This window comes from Ailuropoda melanoleuca, chromosome 3 (assembly GCF_002007445.2).
Source record: "Ailuropoda melanoleuca isolate Jingjing chromosome 3, ASM200744v2, whole genome shotgun sequence".
NCBI lineage: Eukaryota > Metazoa > Chordata > Mammalia > Carnivora > Ursidae > Ailuropoda > Ailuropoda melanoleuca.
Window position 1 is genome coordinate 23,830,037 of NC_048220.1, and position 20,991 is coordinate 23,851,027.

Here is a 20,991-nt window from a genome sequence, read left to right on the forward strand (position 1 = left end):
ACTCCCCCTGCTTGTGTTCCCTCTCTTGCTGGCTGTCTCTATCTCTGTCAAATAAATAAATAAAATCTTAAAAAAAAAAAGAAAAGAAAAGACCTGAGAAGACTTCAAGTTTTCACCTCTGGCTGATCTTTAGGCTCAGCACAGGGAGGGAGTGAAGGCTAAGGTAGAGTTATAAATGACTTGGCTAAGCATTGGAGGAGTCCTCCAACATAGAGCCAATCTGCAAAGAATAGGAGAGTTTCTTTTTCCTTTCTTCCCCTCCCCCCCGCCCTCCCTCCCCCTTCCCCCCTCCCCTTCCTTCCCTCCCTCTCAGTCTTTCTTTCTCTCTCCCTCTCTTGTTCCTTCCTCCCTTCCTCTTTTTCTTCTTTCTACTTGAGGCATTTAAGAAAATCTCTCCTTAAGCACTAGCTAAAGGAAGATGCTCCGAAGACCACACATGACAAAGAATACAGTTTAAGAAATATTTTATTTTAAGATTTTATTTTTAAGTAATCCCTACACTCAATGTGGGGCTTGAATTCACAACCATGAGATCAAGAGTCACACACTCTACCAACTGAGCCCACCAGGCACCCTGCAAAGAATACAGTAAAAAAAAAAAAAGAAAACTGTTTAGACAGGCCACTAAACAAACAACTACTACCCACAAAAAGTAACAAACTCTGAGGAAAGGGAAGAATCTGATTTTTTAGAGTTAGAACATTGTAGTAGTGCCTGGTGGCTCAGTTGGTTGGGTGTCTGCCTTTGGCTCAGGTCATGATCTTAGGGTTCTGGGATCGAGCCTCACGTGGGGCTCCCCCCTCAGCAGGGAGTTGGCTTCTCTCTCTCCCTCTGCCCCTCCCCCTGCTCATTCTCTCTCTCTCTCTAATAAATAAAATCTTAAAAAAGAGTTACTACATTGTAATATTTAAAATGTCCAGTTTCAAAAAAAATTAAGCATGCAAATAAACAGGTATGGCTTTTATACAGAAAAATTGAATAGAAACTGTCCCTGAGGAAGTGTGGACATTGGAATTACTAGACAAAGACTTTAATAAGTCCACTGTGTGAAATATGCTCAGGGAGCTAAAAGAAGCCATGGACAAAGAGTTAAAGGTAACCAGGAGAACAACGTCTCAAGAAAGAGAGAATATCAATGAAGAAATAGAAATTATAACCAAACAGTACCAAGTAGAAATTCTGGAGCTGAAAAGTACAATAACTGAAAGGTACAGATTCACTGGAGGTTTCAAGAGCAGATTTGAGCAGGCGGAAGAAATAGTGAACTTGAAGACAAAACTATTGAACTTAATTTAAGAAACAGAAAGAATAAAGAATGAAGATAAATGAACAGAGTTTAAGAGACCTGTGGGATACAAACATATCAACGTATACATCTTGGAAGTTCCAGAAGGAGAGGAGAGAGGGAAAGAGGCAGAAAGAATATTTGAAAAAAATAATAGCTAGAAATTTCCCAGATTTGATAAATGATATACACATCCAAGAAACTCTGTAAACTCCAAGGATAAATACAAAGAGATCTACACTGAGACACGTAATTGAGCTGTCAAAAGGCAAAGACAAAGAGAGTCTTGAAAGCACCAAGAGAGAAGAAACTTGTCACATACAAGAAATTCTCGGTAAGATTAGCAGCTGGTTTCTCCTCAGAAACTGTGGAGGACAGAAGGAAGTGACAGAACATATTTCAGGTACTGAGAGAAAAATATCGTTGACCAACAATTCTATATCCAGCAAAACTGTCTTTCAAAAAATGAAGGAGGGGGCACCTGGGTGGCTCAGCCAGTTAAGCATCCGACTCTTGATTTCAGTTCAGGTCTTGGTCTCAGGGTCATGAGTTCAAGCCCTACACTGGGCTCCATGCTGGGCATGGAGCCTACTTAAAAAAAAGAGAGAGAAATTAAGACATTTCCAGATACACAAAAGCTGAGAGAGTTTGCTGCTAGAGGCTCTACAAGAAATGCTAAAGATAGTCTTTTAGGTGGAAATGAAACTAGACAGTAACTTGAAGCCACCGTTAGAAGTAACTACATTGGTAAATATAAAAGGCCAGTATTATTATATTTTTGGTTTGTAACTATATATTTATATATGTATGTATATATATATATATATATATACATATATACATACACCACACATATATATATATATGGTTTAAAATACAAACACATAAAACAATAATTATAGTTAATGGGTACACAACATATAAAGATGTATTTTGTGATAATAAAAACGTAAGGTGGGGATGGAGCTCTAAGGAAACAAAATTATCTACTATTGAAGCTAGGGTTGTATTAATGAAAAATAGATTGTTACAAGTATAAGAGCTTAATTGTAATCATGAGAGTAACCACCAAGAAATTAATGAAAAAATATACAAAAGAATAATGAGAAAGGAACCCAAGTGGTACACTATAAAAGAATCAGGCACAAAAGAATGCTGTAATGGAGGAATTAAGGAACAAAAAAGATGTGACATATATAAAACAAATCGCAAAATGGCAGAGATATTTCTTCTTTATTAGTAACTACTTTAAATGTAGAGGAATTGAGCTCTCCAGTTAGGACAGAATGGTTTTTTTTTTTTTAATATGCTGTCTACAAAAGATTTATTTGAGATCAAAAGATAGAAATATGTTAAAAGTTAAAGAATGGAGAAAGATATTCTGTGCAAGTAGAAATGAAAAGAGAGTTGAGTTGGCTATACTAGTATCAGACAAAATAGACATTAAGGCAAAAACTGTTATAAGAGGCAAATGTATTACCTATTGACAAAAAGGTCAATTCACCAAGAAAATACAATGATTTTTCTCAAATGCATATGGAGCATTCTCCAGGATAGACCATATGTTAGGCCATAAAACAAGATGAAATAAATTAAAAAATATTGAAATCATACAAAGTATCTTTTCTGACAACAATGGAATGAAACTGGAAATCAATAACAGCAGGAAAACTGGAAATTTTTGAAATATATGGAAATACTCTTAAATAACCAATAGGTCAAAGAAGAAATCGCAAGGGAGATTAAAAATACTTTAAGGTAAATGAAAATGAACACACAACATAACACATAAAGAATATAGTCAATAATACTGTAACAACTTTGTATGGTGACACATGGTAACTACACTTACTATGGTGAGCATTTCGTAATGTATATAAATGTCAAATCACTGTTGTACACCTGAAACTAATATAATTTTGTATGTCAATATACTTCAACTTAAACATAATAAAACAGGATGCAGCAAAAGCAGTGCTCAGAGGGAAATACATACCTGTAGATGCCTGCATTAGGAAAGAGAAAAGATCTTACATTAATAACCTAACTTTAGACCTTAAGGAACTAGAAAAAGAAGAGCAAACCAAACCAAAAGCCAGCAGAAAGAAGAAAATAAAAAAAGATTAGAGTGAGATAAACAGAGAAGCAACAAAATCAACAAATTCAAAATTTCATTTTTTGAAAAGATCAACAAAATTGACAACTTTAGACTGACTAAGGAAAATGAGAGAAGACTCTAATTACTAATAATAGAAATGAATGTTGGGGCATTACTACTGACCTCATGGAAATACAAAGGGTTATAGGAGAATACTCTAAACAATTGGATGCCAACATATTAGACAACCTAGATAAAATGGATACATTCCTAGAAACATACTAACTGCAAAACTGACTTAAGAAAAAAATAGAAAACTGACATTGGAATAGACCTATAATAAGTAAAGAGGTTAAATCAATCAAAAACCTGCCAACAAAGAAATGCCCAGGACCAGATGGCTTCACTAGTTAATTTTCTCCTGTATGTATGTATGTATTTATTTATTTATTTATTTAAGAGAGAGACAGACCACAGGCAGGGGGAAGGGCAGAGGAGGGGATTCTCCTGAGCAGGGAGCCCAACTTGTGGCTCGATCCCATGTCCATGGAATCATGACTTGAGCCAAAGGCAGATGCTTAACTGACCGAACCACCCAGGCTACCCTTTCCCCTGCATTTATAGAAGAATGAATACCAGCGCTTCTCAAACTTCCAAAAAATAGAAGAGGAACATTTTTGGATTCATTACATTAGTCTAGCATTACCCTGATCCCAAAACCAGACAAGACGTCACAAGGAATGAAAACTAAAGATATTCCTTATGAATACAGATGCAAAAATCCTCATGGAGATACTAACAAATGGAATCCAGCGGCGTACTTTAAAGGATTATACACCATGATCATGACACCATGATTCATTACTAGATTTATCCCTGGGATGTCTTCAACATATGAAAGTCAGTCAATGTAATACACCAGTAGAATGAAGGGGGGAAAAATCCATGTTTGCATCAGTTCTTGCTGAAAAAGAATTTGACAAAATCCAGTACCCTTTCATGACTTAAAAACAAACAACAAACCAAACCAAACAAACTAGAAATAGAAGGGAAATTCCTTAACTTGATAATGGGCATTTATGAAAAAATCCAGTTAACATCATACCCCAGGGTGAAAGACTGGAAATCTTTCTAATCTAACCAAGATCAGGAAAAAGACAAAGATGACTGGCTTTCACCATTTTTAAAAATTATGCTGGAAGTCCTAGCCAAAACAATTAAGCAGGAAAAAGTAATAAAATGTATTCAAATTGGAAAGGAAAAATTGAGATTATCTCTTTGTTCTTTGTTTGGATGTGACTTGATATTATGTATAGAAAATCCCAAAGACTACATACACACACACACACACACACACACACACACACACACACACCTATTAGGACTATTAAAGAAATTGAGCAAAGTTTTAGGACACAAGATGAACAACAAAAATCAGTCATATTTCTATATACAAACAATGAACAATCTGAAAAGGAAATTAAGAAAATTCAACTTGCAAAAGCATCCAAAATAAAATACCTAGGACTAGATTTCACCAAGGAGATGAGAGATGTGTGTCCTGAAAACTATAGAACATTGGTGAAAGAAATAAGACCTACATTAATGGAAAGACATCCTGTATTCATGGATTGGAAGACTTGTTAAGACTTGTTACAGAGGTGCCTTGCTGGCTCAGTTGGTTAAGCGACTGACTTCGGCTCAGGTTATGATATGGGGGTCCTGAGATTGGACCCTGCATCAAGCTCCATGCTCAGTAGGGAGTCTGCTTGTCCCTCTGCTCCTCCCCCTGCTTGTACTCTCTCTCTCTCTCTCAAATGGGTAGATAAAATCTTTTTTTTTTAAGATTTTATTCATTTATTTGACAGAGATAGAGACAGCGAGAGAGGGAACACAAGTGGGGGGAGTGGGAGAGGAAGAAGCAGGCTCACAGCAGAGGAGCCTGATGTGGGGCTCGATTCCATCACGCGGGGATCACGCCCTGAGCCGTAGGCAGACGCTTAACCGCTGTGCCACCCGGGCACCCCGGGTGGATAAAATCTTAAAAAAAGACCCAGACTAGTTACAAAGAATACCGAGAGAAATCTACAAATTCAATGCAATCCCTATCAAAATTGCAAGAGCCTTTTTAAAAAAAGAAACTAAAAAGTAAATTCTCAAATTCATATGAATGTGCAAAGCACCTTGAGTAGCCAAAAAAAATATTGAATATGAAGAACAGACTTGGAGGACTTGCACTTTCTGATTTCAGAACTTACTACAGAGATATTGTAATCAAAACAATGTGGCACTTGCATAAGGATAGACATAGACCTGTGGAATACAATTGAAATTCTAGGGATAAAACCAAATTAGGTATGGCTAATTGATTTTCGACAAGAATGCCAAGACCATTTAGTTGGGGCAAGAAAAGTCTCTTCATCATATGGTTCTAGGACAACTTGATATCCACATGAAAAGAATAAAGTTGGTCCCCTACCTTATACCGTATTCAAAAATTAACTCAAAATGGATCAACGTCCTAAATATAAAAGCTAGAATTCTTAGAAGAAAACATAGGGGTAAATGTTAATGACCTTGAATTTGGCAATAGATTCTTAGGTATGACACCGAAAGCACAGGCAACAAAAGGGAAAAGTAGATAAATTAGACCTCATTAAATAAAAACGTTTGTGAGTCTCAGGGAACTATCAAGAGAGTGAAAAGATAAGCCACAGAAAGGGAGAAAATATTTGCACATCGTGAATCTGATAAATGGTTAACATGCAGACTATATATAAACAGCTCCCACAACTCAACAGTAATAACAACAACAACAAAATAACCCAATTAAAAAACACCCAAAGGACTTGATCAGATATTGCTCCAAAGAAGATATGCAAAAACCAATAAGCACATTAAAAGATGTTCAAAATCACTAGTCATGAGAATGGGAAATGCAAATCGAAATCACAGTAAGATACAACTCCACACCCTAACTATTACAGCTATTATAAAAACAAAAACCGTGAAATGGAAAAGAGCAAGTGCTGGTGATGCAGACATGAAGAGATTAGAACCCTTGTGCATTGCTGGTATGAATGTAAAATCATGTCGCTCTAGAAAACATCTCAAAAAGTTAAATGTGGAATTGCCATATGATCTAGCAATTCCACTTCCAAGTGTATACTCAAAAGAATTGGAAGCAGGGACTAAAACAGATTCTTGTACACCAGTGTTCACGGCACCATTGTTCACAGTAGCCAAAAGGTGGAAGCAAATCATGTATCCACTGACTATGAATGGAGAAAGAAAATGTAGTCTATGCATAAAATAGAATATTATTCAGCCTTAGAAAAGAATGAAATTGTAATACATGCTACCATGTGGATAAACCTTGAACACATTATGCTAAGTGACATAAACCAGGTACAGAAGAACGAATATTGTATGGTTTCATCTATATGAAGTACCTAGAATAGTAAAATTCATATAGAAAGTAGAATGGAGTTCCCTGGGGGATGGGGGTGAGGGGAACCTGAAGTTACTGTTTATTGGATACAGAGCTTCTGCTTGGGAGGATGAAAGAGTTCTGGAAATGGATGGTGGTGATGGTTGCACAAGATTGTGAATGCACTTCATTCCACTGAACTGATTGTACACCTAAAAGTGTTTAATATGGTAATTTTAATGTCATGTATATATTTTACCATAATAAAAAACAGAGGTTATGAATACTCAAAACCAAATCCCCTTCACTGAATTTTACACTTTAAAATGATGAATTTTATGGTACATGAATTATACCTCAATTTAAAAAATTAATGAGCTGACCTTTTGGAAAAGACCAACAGAATAAAATAAAAAAAAAAGGAAAAAGAAAGGAAAAGTAGAAGAAAAAAAGGAAAGTAGAAAAAAGGAAATAATAAAGATAAGAGCAAAAATTAATGAACTAGAAAGCAAGGATTCAATAGAAAGTATCAACAAAGCCAAAGTTAGATCTTAGAAAACAATTATAAAATAACTTTGTTCATGAGACAAGACAAATGGAAGCCCTGAATCATGTTAGGGTTTTTTTTTTTTTAAGATTTTTTATTTATTCATTTGAGAGAGAGAAAGAGTGAGCAAGTGTACGACAGGGGAGAGGGTCAGAGGGAAAGGGAGAAGCAGACTCCCCGCTGAGCAGGGAGCCTGGCACGGGGCTTGATCCCAGGACCCTGGGATCATGACCTGAGCCTAAGGCAAATGATGCCTGATCAACTGAGCCACCCAGGCACCCCTCATGTTAGGGATTTAAAAGGAAAATTACAGATACAGTAGATATAAGAAATCTAATAATTTTATGCCAATGAATTTGAAAACCTAGCTGGAATAAGAATTTTCTGGAAAAAAATCTACACGACTTTCAATAAAAAGCCAAAAACATGAAATAATCTTTTTATGTCCTTATATTTCTTTTAATGGCTATAAAGCATTGAATTAGTAGTTAAAATTTTTATCCCTGAAACCTACAAACTAACCTGGACTAGATGGCTTTACATACATGGAAGATACAATTCCAAACATATAAAATGCTTGCAGTGATTAGATAAATGAGAATATCTGCCCTGCCCCCAGACAATTCATCTTGTGAGATTAGTATAACCTTCATGCCAAAACTAGACAAGGACGGTATGAGAAAGAAAAATTACACCCAATTATATGAACATTAACCCAAATTCCCAAACAGAACAGCTGGAAACCGAATTAGGCTCATTCAGTTAAGGATCTGCCTTCAGGTCAGGTCATGATCTCAGGGTCCTGGGATCAAGCCCCATGTCGGGCTCCCTGCTCAGTGGGGAGTTTGCTTCTCCCTCTCCCTCTGCCCCTTTCCCCTGTTGGTGCTCTCTCTAATAAATAAATTTTAAAAAATAATTTAAAAAAAACATAAAAGCTTAGCAAACTAGGAATAGAAAGGACTTATTTTTAACCCAGTTAAGGGTACCTATATAAAACATATCAAAATTCACACACAGGGGTGAAACTTAAGCAGTATTCTCTTTCGAGGTTTAGAAAAATACTGTCATTTCTGCATAGAACTCCTGAAGGAATCTGAAAAAAATTGTTAATTAATAAAGTTAATACTAATTAATACAGTTAATACTTATAAAGTCCAGCAAGTTTGCTGGATATATGATTAATAAATTAATTACATTTACTATATCAGCTATAAAACAGCACTTCTAATAACAAAATATGAAAAATACTTAGACAAAAGATTTAATAAATTTAATAAAAGATGTGTGACTTTTTAAAAAAGATTTTATTTATTTGAAAGAAAGAGAGCAAGCAAGAGCACGAGAGGGGGGAAGGACAGAGGACAAAAAGAAGATGACCTTGAAAGTTAAAAGGGGAGAGAAGCCTAGACTTACCAGATAACAAGACTTTGTGTAGAGCTTTCGTAATGAAGGCAGGGTGAGGAAGCAGTAGACAGAGAGGCCAATGCAACAGGCCAGAGTGCTGGGAAACAGACCCTGGTCGGTAGAGAGACCTGGTCCCTGTCGCTGGCCGCTGTGGGCGAGTGGCCAAAGGGCGCCTTCTGCAGGAAACAGTACTGGGACCGCTGGTAGTGCGTGAGGAGAAAGCATGCAGTGGATCTCTGCCTGCCTCACAGCAGACACAACTGGGTTAAAGACCCAGCGTGAAAAGCTGCACTTCAAAATGTTTAGAAGAAAATACAGAATACTTACATGATCTCAGGAGGGGAAGGTTTCTTAAAACACAAAATATATAGGTCATGAAAAAACAGTTTGATTCATTTGATTCCATTAAGATTTTAAACTTCTGTTCATCAAAAGATCATTGAAAAGGTGAAAACATAAGTCAGCATCAGAGATGATCTTTGCAACACATGTAACAGGTAAAGAATCAGGATTCAAAATATCTGAGAAATTGATTGTTTTGCAGGCTAATAAGAAACAAAACAAAACAAAACAAGACAATCCAGCTGAGAATTTGGCAAAAAATAAGAAACAAGCAGTTTACAATTTAAATATATAGAAAGACATCCAGCTTCATTAATTAGAGAAATGACAAGTAAAATAAAAAATAAGATACCATTGCATATTCATCAGACTGACAAAAGTGCAGAAGTTCAACAGTGGGAAGCGTCGGGAAGCACGTCGAGCAGTAGGAATGTTGTGGTATCGAGCTGGTACAATAGCTTCAGAAAACACCTCTCACTCTCTGGTGAGGCTGAACAGGCTCATTTCCTACAACTCGCTAATTCCACTCCTAGGTCTGTAACCGAGGGAAGCTTTACACATGGATGTGATAAAACATACGCAAATCACTCACCCTTTTTGTACTGTATGCTTTTTGCAATAGTAAAAATTACGCACAAGGCAAATATCACCCAATGGGTAACTATATAAATAAATCACAGTATTTTCATGAGTGGTATTACTACATAGTAGTAATACTGTAAACTAGGTTTACACATATCAACATAGATGAATCTCACAGTTTTGTTTATTTTTAGAAAGATTGATCCATTTTAGGGGTGCCTGGGTGCCTCAGTTGGTGAGGCGTCTGCCTTCAGCTCAGGTCATGATCCCAGGGTCCTGGGATTGGGCCCCTATCGGGCTCCCTGCAAACCGGGAGTCTGCTTCTCCCTCTGCCTCTGTTCCTCCCCCTGATTATGCTCTCTCTCTCTTTAAAATAAATAAATAAAATGTTTAAAAAAATTTATCCATTTGAGAGAGAGAGAGAGAGTGAATGCATGCGGGGGGGGGGGGGCTCGATCTCAAGACCCTGAGATCATGACCTCAGCTGAAATCAAAAGTCAGATCCTGTTTGTGTAACGTCTAAAAAATGCAAAAGAATGCCCTGTACTTTGAGGGATACATATGTGGTAAGAGTATAAAACACATGAGTGACCTGCTACAGATTTTCCGTAGGATTAGCTTTGTGGGAGGGGAAGGGGCCTTGGTCTGAGAGGGCTACACAGGAGACTGTCTGCAATGGCAGTATTTTATTTCTTAAGCTGGGTTTAGTATGCGGCTGTTCGTTATATTATTCTTTATGCCTTTTTGTGTATCTTCAATATTACATAGTAGTTAAAAAAATAGAAATGTATGTAAATGGTTGCCAAGTGGGGGGGCCACAAACATGAGTATGCAGGGCAGATAAAAACACCAGCTGCCCCAATGTTCTCTGAATGCATAGCTGTGGCTTGAGCTACAATTTCCAGTGGCAACATCTGACATATATTAAAAAGGTGATGTATCTCAAAGACCTCCCTGTTTCCCTCCAGAAACTCTCTCCAGCCTACTTCAGCCCACCCCAAACTCACCTCAGGGAAAGCATCACCATGGACCCACTTGCTCTGTCTGAAGCACTAGAGTCTTCCTTGGCCTCCTGTCTTCCCTGTGCACCCCGAACTCCAGCAGCAAGTCCTGACATGGCAGCCTACAAAATACAGGCTCTCCCCTCTTCCCTTCGACGCCACACCAGCCCCTGGTCCAGTCTGGTCTAACCTCCCCTCTTGCTGGGTGACTGTGAGAAATCATTCTCCTGCTATCTGTCTCTTCCTCCCTAAGCCACCCCCTCACTTGCCCTTCTTGCCAGCTCCCCACCAGTCTCTTTTCCATGGAGATCTCTTAAAAATGTCAATTTCTTCCTATCACTGCCTTGTTCAGAATCCTCCAAGCTTTCACCAGGCCTGCCTTTTGTGACCTGCCCCGCCAACGGCATCTCCTGCTCGGCTCGCCCCTTTCTGCTCCAGCCACGTGGACTTTGCTGTGCTTCAAACAAACACTTTCTCACCTGAAGGCCCTTGTACTTGCCATTGCAGCACTTTATCCCAGTTTCTATTAGGGCTCCATTCCAAGGCCTCCACTCGCCACCTTTTCAAAAATAGCTGCCAAGACTCTCCTGCCCTGACCTGACCAGTGCTTCTGTCTCCTTTGGCTGTTCCCCTTTACTCCCCTTCCTTCCTACCTGATGTTATATTATCTATGTATTTGTTTGAGCCTTCACTTCTGTCTCCCTCTGGTAGACCATACACTTCCTGGGGGCCGACCATTTTCTGTCATGTTCATTGCTGTGTTTTCTCGCGCTAAAACAGTTCTTGCTTGGCTCCTGGGGGTGCTTAATCAAAGCTGCTTCCATGAATGAATGCACTGATAATAAGGAAAAAGATCACTCAGGAAGTACCTTTTGGTAAAATCAAAGCCACTGGCGTTGTAGATGCATGAGAAGAATTTGAATAACATTATTTCTTAAAGTATAGAAGTGGAGAAAAAGCAGAATGTTCTTTAGAAACAGTTAACTGATTTTTAGTATGTGCGGTGAATGGATAAACATTAGTAGATATTTGAGTATCTCATCTCTGTTCCTAAAAGTTTGGATATTCAGGTTGGCCAGAAAACTCTTGGGATCTTCTCTTTGGGAAAGCTCATTTCAGGTAACCTGACATGTTGAGTTGCCTTAGACGGGATCTAGATGGTCATTCTCAAGCACCCTGGGTGTGATGTAGCCCCAGGCTTAGGGCTGCAGCAAGGGAAGATGCAGAAGGGGAAGAGAGTCAGGCACACGGTGTGTCCGCTGTGGGCCTGACACTCTGCCTGGGTTTCCTCTCTCACGTGGGTGACCAGGGAGTACCCTGCCCCCGAGCTGTGCACAGCCGACTGGCAGGGAGGGAGAAGGCGGAACTATGGGGCTCTGCAGCCTGGCCTGACCCTCTGACCCTCGGCACCCCCGCAGGTCTCCGAGCTGGTCTTTGTGTCCATCTACAGCTCCGAGTTCTGCATGAAGCTCTACGTGGACCCCATCAACTATTGGAAGGATGGCTACAACCTGCTGGATGTAATCATTATCATCACTATCTTCATCCCCTACGGTCTCCGCAGATTCAAGGGCAAGCACTACCTCTACCTCAACATCGCGGACGGCATGCAGTCCCTGCGCATCCTCAAGCTTATCACCTATAGCCGTGGCATCCGCGTGAGTGGCCTGGGGGTGCCGTGGGCTGGGAGTGCAGGCAGCGGGGCCCCTCTGCCCACCAGCCCCTGATGAAATAATCATTCCACCACCATCATCCAGTTATTGAATCCTACTGTGTGGCAGGTCGATCTCTACCCATGTTACCTCATTTCATCTTAAAACAATTGAGGAAGAGTATCATTAGCTATATTTTGCAGATAAAGAAATTGAGACCCACGGTCACTCAGCAGTTAGATGCCGCAGCTGAGATATGAAAGGTGTGGCTGATGGCAGGGGCCACGCAAGCTTTCCCTTTCCCCCATGCTACCAGAGGGACTGGCTTTCTTATGGTACAGGCCCTTTGAACTACACTTGCAGGAGCCTCCAGCTCTTCGGTGGCGCTGGCCGCTCACTTTCAATTGTATGCTTTCCCCACACAGCCAAAAATCCGCTGCTTCTCTTGATGGAAACAATCTCATTACTTTGTTCAGGCAGCTCTAGGAATGGTGCTCCTGCTGAGAAGTCGTGGGGTGACCGGTCTTTCTTTGGCCCAGAAGGTTTCAGAAACCCCCTCCTAGCTGACCCAACTTGCCCCGAAGCATCCATCCTGGCCACAGTATGTTTGCCCTGTGCCTGTGTCCACACTTCTCCAGGGAGGGGCTGCTTTGGACCCATTTGACCAGCTCGGGTGTGTGTCAGCCTGTTTTGCTGAGAGATTGCCCCTAGCCCAGCCGGGGCGGTTGTCTGGGACCTGGGCCCTACGCTTAGCAGCCCCAGGCCTGGGGTACGAGATGAGGACAATGTTGACGAGCTCCCCCTGCCACAGACTCACTCATTGCATGCTCTCACGTAGTCACATGCCCGTGGGGCCCCTCCCAGACAGCGGAGGCCAGGCCTCCTGTCCTTCCCTTCATGGTGAGGCTCCTGGAAAGAGGTGGACATAACTCCTGCTCCCCGCTTCCTTACTTGTCATTTGTGCCCTGGCTTCTTCCCTCCAAAGGAACGAGCCTCTCTGAGGTAGTCAACAACCTCCTTGTCACCAGGTCCACTGGTCAGTTCACTGGCACCCTGTCACGTGGCACCCCGTCCTCCAGTGTCTTGAGCTCGACGTCTTGGGTGCGTGCTGTTTTCTCAAGACTGTACCCCGAGTTCTCTTCACCTACCCCCCCACTCTGCATATCCTCTTTGGGTGATCTTTTCCACGTGTCAGGGGTCTTCACGTGCCCATGCTTCTCTCTGACCTCCAGACGCACGGCCCCCTGGATGTCTCACGTGCTCCTCAAACCCATCCTGCCTGAGCTGGAAGTCATCACTCTCCCCCACCCTCATACCCCAGACCCTGGCCCCTCCTCCTGTGCTGTGTCCTTCTGTGAAGGCTGCACCCCACCTCTATTCAATAGCCAGGTCATAAATTTGAGCGTCAGCATTGACACCGCTGTCTCAAAGTCCTGTTGCATGGCCTCCTACGTAGTGACCTGTGCACATCTTCTCCCCCTGCACCACACCCACCAGCCATCATCTTTTCTCCATCACCACCCACCCTCATCAGGGTTCCTGCACTGGCTTCCCACACTACTGAGAGAGTCCTGGGGCAGCAGTGCCCCTGCATCTAGGGAGAATCTTTAAAGGATACATCAAAGCACGGCAGCCTTCCTTTCAAATCCGAGTGGCTCCCCTTGTTTGTAGGCCAGGGATAGACCCTATAATGTGTCCTAGAAGCGGGGAGGGGAGAGTCGGAGGTGTCGGGCACTGGAGTCCACGTCAGGTAGGGACGGTGGTAGGGCAGGTGGACGGGAAAGAAGACTAGAGGCCCTTGGGAGGTGGATGCTGGGTGATGGGTACCTCAGACTGAGGGAACGGTCAGACAATCGGAAATGTAGGCTGATTTTTGCAGGTGTTGGACACCAAGGGAGCAGGAGCCTAAAGTGGTGCAAGGGTCACTGGGGATGAGGGAGTTAGGGGTCAAAGAGGCCTGGGGGATGGTTGATATTCCATAGGGATGCTGAAGGTCCCGAGGAAGATAGCAGCATGGCATGGAGCCTGGAGGCAGAGATTCCAAGACACGAGGAGGAGTGGCTAGCTAGAAGGCTGTCTCTTTCTAGAAGCAAGGGCTTCACCCATGGAGGTAGGGTCTCCGAGGGTGTGGTAGGAGTGGCCTCCTGAATCAGACCAGTGGGGACTAGGCGGCCTCCCTTGAGTGGGCTGCTGAGCAGCGATGTCCTGCCAAGGAGCGAGGTTTCAGGTGAGGCCAGGAGAGAGGTCACCATGGAACGAAGGTGGCAGAGGCCTCCGGGAGGCACGTGAGGAAGGAGGGTGATGGCTGTGGGCTGAGGGAAAGGAAGCCCAGGGCTGCATGGGGGGAGGAGGGAGCCATAGAAGACTAGGGTCTGGGGGAGGGACAGTGACTCAGACTGGCACCTTGTGAAGCTAAGGGCACAAGCTGTCTGCCGAGCGCATCATCTGGGCTCTGCTGTGGCAGCCTGGTCAGAAAGTGCTTGAGGTTTAGGGCCTGGCAGGGACTCCCCATCTTTCCAGGGCAGGTATCTAGTGACAAGAGGACAGCCCTCCCCGCTGGCCAAGGTCTGCCCCAGAGCTCAGCCTGGCTTGCTTGGTGATTACAAGCCTTTGTTCAGCCTTTGGTTCTTGTAGACGTGACCAGAGGCCCACGGGCCCGCAGATGGAATATTCACACAGACATCATGGCCCGTGTTTGACCGCAGGGGTTTCTGTCATCCAGCAGAACCTTGTATCCCAAAGTTGTTCCCTGGGGACTACCAGGCCCCTTGGCTGTGGCTTGCCTATGGCCTTTGGGATATCACAGGCCCGCAGGTCCCTCGGGGCACAGAAGTGACCCTAGATTACACATCCTCTGTACGCTGGCCAGGAGGAGCTGGAGGTGCCAGAGGTGGGACCTGTGCCTCCGTTCATTTCCATTCATTGAAGTCTAAATGAGGCTTTTTTTTTAAAAGATTTTATTTATTTATTTGACAGAGATAGAGACAGCCAGCGAGAGAGGGAACACAAGCAGGGGCCGTGGGAGAGGACGAAGCAGGCCCACCAGAGGAGCCCGATGTGGGGCTCGATCCCACAACGCCGGGATCACACCCTGAGCCGAAGGCAGACACCCAACCGCTGTGCCACCCAGGCGCCCCTAAATGAGGCTTTAACAGAGTCACAGCCTGAGAGCCCACAGAGCTGGCACTCTGGCACATTCTTGGCTCCTGTCCCATGATGAATTAAAATGACACTCTGTGTTCCCTCTCATGGCAATAAAACCTGTATGACGAGGAAATAGTTCCATGTTGTTTTGCACACAGAGAGGGTCTGTGGGCTGGGCACGCAAGGGCCACAGTGTCCCTGTTCATCTGCATTTCAGCCCAAAGGATGACCTTCTGATGCTGGGCTCCTGCACCTTAGAGCTCATCACTTTCCACACATCTGGCCAGCTGCACAGAAGGGCCCTCTCAGAGTGGTGTGGCCTGGGCACCTGCCCTGCCTTCAGATCCTCTCCATAGCCTGAATGCCCTGGGGCCAGGAGGGCAGCTGTGGCTTGATCCAGAGCCTGGGAGAGCTGAACTAGGGGTGAGGAATTGCTTCCCCAAAGAGTTTGGGAATTCAAAATCAGGCACCCATGCAGGCCAGGTTGTAGCTTTGAAAGCCCAGGACTTCCTTGGGAAGGAGCTACCAGCCTGTGGGGTTCTGGGCAACCATCCACTGGGATTGGATTTCTGTACCTCTGGACTGCTGACTGATGGGGCCCGCCTGGACTGTGCTGGAAGGACATTGTCAAGGCCAGCCATCAGGAATCCCACATGTCAGGGCTTCTGGAGAGCATGGCCTCTTCTCCATGGCTATTCTCGAGGCTGCTTGGCTTTGGCCTCAGGTCGCACTGGGCCTCGGGCTGGCCTAGAAGTGGACCCCCCAGCTTGAGCCTGTCCTCCACCCTTCTCTGGTGCTTCAGGTTCTCCTGCTCAGGGCTGCCCCTTCCCTGCACGCCTGGGCAGGCCTCTTCTGCGGACTGTGTCCCAGGGCAGCATTTCTTTTTCCTCATAGTAGTTCTCGGGAAAGAAGTTCTTTCTCTGTCTCACAGGGAGAGAGGCAGTTTTGTACATCTCACCTCTTCTGGAATTAATCCCCCAACACTGATTTTCTTTTCCCAAGGAGGGGTACGTGTTCCTCTCTGCTGGCAGCTGTCCAGCCAGTCCATGTGGAGGGCAGCACTGAGGCTCCCTGCTCACCTTTCTGCTTCCCAAGTCATCCCAGACTGTCAGCGCTTCACTGTCCTGGGGCCCAGCTCTCTCAAGTGCCTCCTTGCCTAGTGTGAAGCCAATAAACGGTTTCTTGACCTGGAAAAGGGGGCCTTAGTAGATGAGGTTGGTGGCACAAGGCAAAGGGCTCGGGAGTTGGTCCTAGCTCTGCCGGTATATTGGCCAAAGCCTTTTGCTTTTCTGAGCCTCTGCTTCCTCATCTTGAGATGTGAAGAATGATAATGCCCACATGCCTTGAAATGATGTCTGTGGCAGTGTCTAGGTAGGTGACCGTGTCTTGAGACCAGCCGTGTGCCAGACTCTGAGGCGTGGAGAATGAACGATGAGGGGCCATATGCTGTGCTTCCCAGGAGTGGTCAACATAGTGGGAGGCAAGACAGAGGCCCACTTCCTCGGGGAAGACTAAGGGCACGGGGCAGAGACCTGCCTGTGGAACAGGACTCAGAATGGGAGGCCACATTCTTCTCAGCCTTCGTCATTCCCACTCCCAGCGTAGCTCCCCTACTCCTCCTGGCCTGGCAGAGCATGCAGGGCAGGCCCTCAGCTGATAGGCAGGAGCAGGACACCTTGGGATGACCACAGAGGCAGGCTGGGGCTCAAGTGGCGTGGCTAGTGATGCTGATGGGGAGACACCCAGGCCTGAGAACCATCTGCCCATGGGTGACTGAGGGTGGAGGCCAGGCACTGCTCAACCACTACTGGACTGGTCCAGGCCACAGTTTGGGCACAGTTCCCATCCATCCGTCCGTCCATCCATCCATCCCTTTACGGGGCCTGGCACTGGACGCTGGGGCCAGCTGGGGTCCGGGCAGACTGGACCTGTCCACTGAGCCCCACTCAGCCTGGCAGCCTGGCCTAGTCCTAGTGCCTCTGCCTTGCAGACACTCATCACTGCCGTGGGGCAGACAGCCTACATCGTGGCCTCCGTCCTCATCCTGCTGTTCGTCCTCATGTTCATCTTCGCTATCTTGGGCTTCTGCCTGTTTGGAGTTCCAGACAGGGGTGACACGAATAACTGGGGGAACCTGGCTGTGGCCTTCTTCACCCTCTTCAGCTTGGCCACGGTACTGTGTTTGGGAACGGGGTGGGGGCTGGGACCTTAAGAAGGGAGTGCCAGCTGGTGTGGGTGTGTGGACAGGCTGGGCCTCCCATGGGGTCCTCCTCATGTTCAGGTACTCAGCTGGGCTTGGGATGCTGAAGGCTGGCCTCCCAGGACTAAGCAGAGGCCAGGGCCCTGGCCAGGGGTCCGTTCCTCTCTCTGATCTTGTGACTCCCTAGAGCAATCCCATTCATCCCATAGGGATGTAAAACTTTCAGAGAATTCTCGAAAGATAACTCATTGCGATCAAGTTTACTTTAGAAATGAAACCCATGTCCCATAGGCTTTCTGGGACTAGGCTGTCACAACTCTGCCCAGAAGCAGTCTGCAAAGCCCAAGACTAGAAGGGTAGACTCTGGGGTCTTTCCAAAGGGGGGCCTTGCAGAGAGCAGTGTATTTTTTGGAAGGATGGGAGGTTTTATGGAGAAGAGCCCCCAGGGCACCTTAGCCAGTACTCTGTACCCCGAGGAGCCTTGCGTCCGCAGCCACCGTGCAGGGACTGGAGTCATTGGGTGGGGGTGACGGTGAGGGGCTGATGTGAAGGCAGAGCCAGCTGCCGCCTCAATGGGGCTGGGGCTGTGCTAGCACAGGTGAGGGGAGGCCTGCCCCGCTGGGCCCTGGCATTCAGCACACCTGGCCTTGTCCAAGCAGGTCGATGGCTGGACAGACCTGCAGGAGCAGCTGGACAACCGCAACTTGGCTCTCAGCCGGACGTTCACCATCATCTTCATCCTGCTTGCCTCCTTCGTCTTCCTCAGCATGTTCGTGGGTGTGATGATAATTCACACAGAGGTGAGGCTGCTCTTGTAAGGACAGGGGGTTGGCTTAGACGGGGCAGGCGGAGCTGTAGGCTCAGTGTCTGGGGAGGCGGGGAGGTGGCTCCGTGGGCCCTCCCTTGCCTGGCCCCGCTCTCCCCGAACCAGGGCATTTTGCGGCCTTGTGATGGCGGTCACCAGGACAGGGGCTTGGGGGGTCCCTGCAGCTGCGGATGGCAGCTTAAGTTGGGGGCTGGCCCTGGATGGGGGGTTCCTCCTGCTGAGGAGCAGTGCAGGCTGGGGAAGAAGAAAGATGGGGGTGGGTGGGCGTGCAGTGAGAGCCTGTATCTTACCTCCATCTTCCCACTCTCTAGGACTCCATTAAAAAGTTTGAGCGGGAGCTGATGGCGGAGAGGCACATGACGCTCATGGAGGAGAAGCAGGTGATCCTAAAGCGGCAGCAGGAGGAGGTCAGCAAGCTGATGCAGATGCAGGTAGGCCGTCTCCAGGCAGGTGGGAAATAGGCCCAGGGACAGTTAGGCCTGAAGGAGTGGTCACAAAGCGGGCCTCAGGGCCAGTGGAGATGGCAGGTGAAAGCCTGGGGGCGAGCCTTCTTCTTTCAGCCTAAGCTCTCCAAGCTCCTCAGGCCGGGCACTGGGGGCTCTGCTGGGTCCCGAACACCTGCCCTTCCTCCCCTGTGCAGCCAGCGCGTTCCTCCCGAGCCCCTTCTCTGAGCTAGAGTCATCTGCCTGTCCTGACTGTGCCCACGTTTGTACAGGGCAGGGTGAGACCACGCTGAGCCACACTCAGGTTCTCACTGGTTCCTTTCTGGGTCACCTGTCCTCATGTCAGTGACGGTGGCTCACGAAGCTGCTGTGGTCAGGGCGGCTGAGGCTGGAGGGAGTCAGGGTGAACCTGTGATTTGGTGCAGGACTTACCTGGGGCTGGGGTCAGGCCTTTGCCTGGGCCCCTCGTGAAGTTCCCTGTGCCTTCCTCTTCACGGCCCTCTTTATGCTTCCTTCTTTAGAAAAATGCGAACTACAGAAGTTTCAGTGAGCTGGTAGAGAACTTCAAGAAGACCCTGCGGCACACCGACCCCATGGTCCTGGATGATTTTGGCACCAGCCTGCCCTTCATCGATGTCTACTTGTCCACTCTGGACAACCAGGACACTACGATCTACAAGTCAGTACCCACCCCACTGCCTCTGGCCCTGGGAGACCAGGCTTTTCCTGGTCCCTAGGCTTTCTTCAGAGTGGGGCCATGGCAAGTGCCATGGGAAAGCAAGGGGACGGTGGCCTGTCTGCAGGGTGGCTGAAGTGGGGCTCTTCCTGGGCCTGCAGGACTCCCTGTGTGCATGGGGGCTGCACGGCTGTGCGGACAGCCTATGGCTCAGGGGCCTCTGTTCCCCTGCCCCTCCCCAGCCTGCTCTGACTGACCCTGAAGTGCTAGGCCCTTGGACTCTCCAGGTCCGGCCTCACAATCCCCTTTGCAGAAGTCAGACAAAAGAGCACCGGTTGGCAAGGCTGGAGCTGAGGCTCCTGGCCTGGTTCTGCCATGACCTTCCTTTGTGACTCTGGGGAGGTCTCTGCCCCTTTGCCACCTGTCTCACGAGGGCTGATGCTATAAAAGCAGTGTGTGAGGCTTTGAGCTGGCCCAGCCCAGGGCCGTGCTGTGTGTGCTTTAGCTGGAGTCATACCTGGCCATGACTGAGCAGGAAGGGGAGGGGCATGGGCCCTACAGAGTCACAGTGAACTTTTGAGCAAGGACGACACCAGTAGGCTGCTTTCATGACAGAAGCCCACTGGAGGGCCTCACGGACTGGAGGAACGCAAAGGAGGGGTCAGGGAACCTCCATGTTTGGCCTAAGAGTGGGCCAGGCACTGTCTGGTCACCTCCACATAGTCCCCTCATTTACAGCCCAGGATTTGGTATCTCCAACCTGACACGTGTTGAAATACCTTACTCTGGCGGCCACGGGTAGTGCAGCAGACCCGGAACCCCGGGGGACGCGATCTGGTTCTTGCCATCCGGTCCTTGCTCTTCCCTGAACCCACACCTACAGGGCGTGGCTAATCCGCTGGTGCAGGCCTGCGGTGGGCGGGGCTCGGGTGCTTGGAGCCCGCCCCGAGCTCAGGCCCCCTCTCCCCCGGCTCCTCTTCCAGGCTTCGGGAGCTGTACTACGAGATCGCGCACGTGTTGAGCCTGATGCTCGAAGACTTGCCGCAGAAGAAACCGTCCCAGTCCTCCGAAAAGGCTGATGAGAAGTAGGGGGGCGTGGGCACCCAGGCACCGAGGTGCCTCACAGGCCTTGGCAGGCCCTTGTTCAACACAGGCTTTCTGAATCGTTCTCTCTGCAGTTGCTTAAGCTTGTGGTATTTCCTTGCCGCTGGGGGTTGGGCCTGCATAGGCGTCCATGAAGTCCGATTGCCTGGACTGCTCCCCCCTCAACACGATGCAGCCAGTTCTGGGGAGTGGGGAGAGGGATGCTTCAGACTTGCTCTTGTTCAGACGCCACTTCCAGCGGCCACACTGGCTGTCTC

At 46.6% G+C, this 20,991-nt stretch overlaps 1 protein-coding gene across 1 annotated transcript in view; it reads left to right on the forward strand.

Annotated features, from left to right (window-relative positions):
* Positions 1-20,790, forward strand: part of CATSPER3 (cation channel sperm associated 3) — a 38,927-nt gene extending 18,137 nt beyond the window's left edge. The window contains exons 3-8 of the mRNA XM_002912923.4: positions 12,108-12,347; positions 17,476-17,658; positions 18,345-18,485; positions 18,823-18,942; positions 19,476-19,633; positions 20,614-20,790. Of these exons, the coding sequence (XP_002912969.1) occupies positions 12,108-12,347; positions 17,476-17,658; positions 18,345-18,485; positions 18,823-18,942; positions 19,476-19,633; positions 20,614-20,719 (948 nt within the window). The 3' untranslated portion in view covers positions 20,720-20,790. The remainder of the gene's footprint in view (positions 1-12,107; positions 12,348-17,475; positions 17,659-18,344; positions 18,486-18,822; positions 18,943-19,475; positions 19,634-20,613) is intronic.
* Positions 20,791-20,991: the final 201 nt, after the last annotated feature.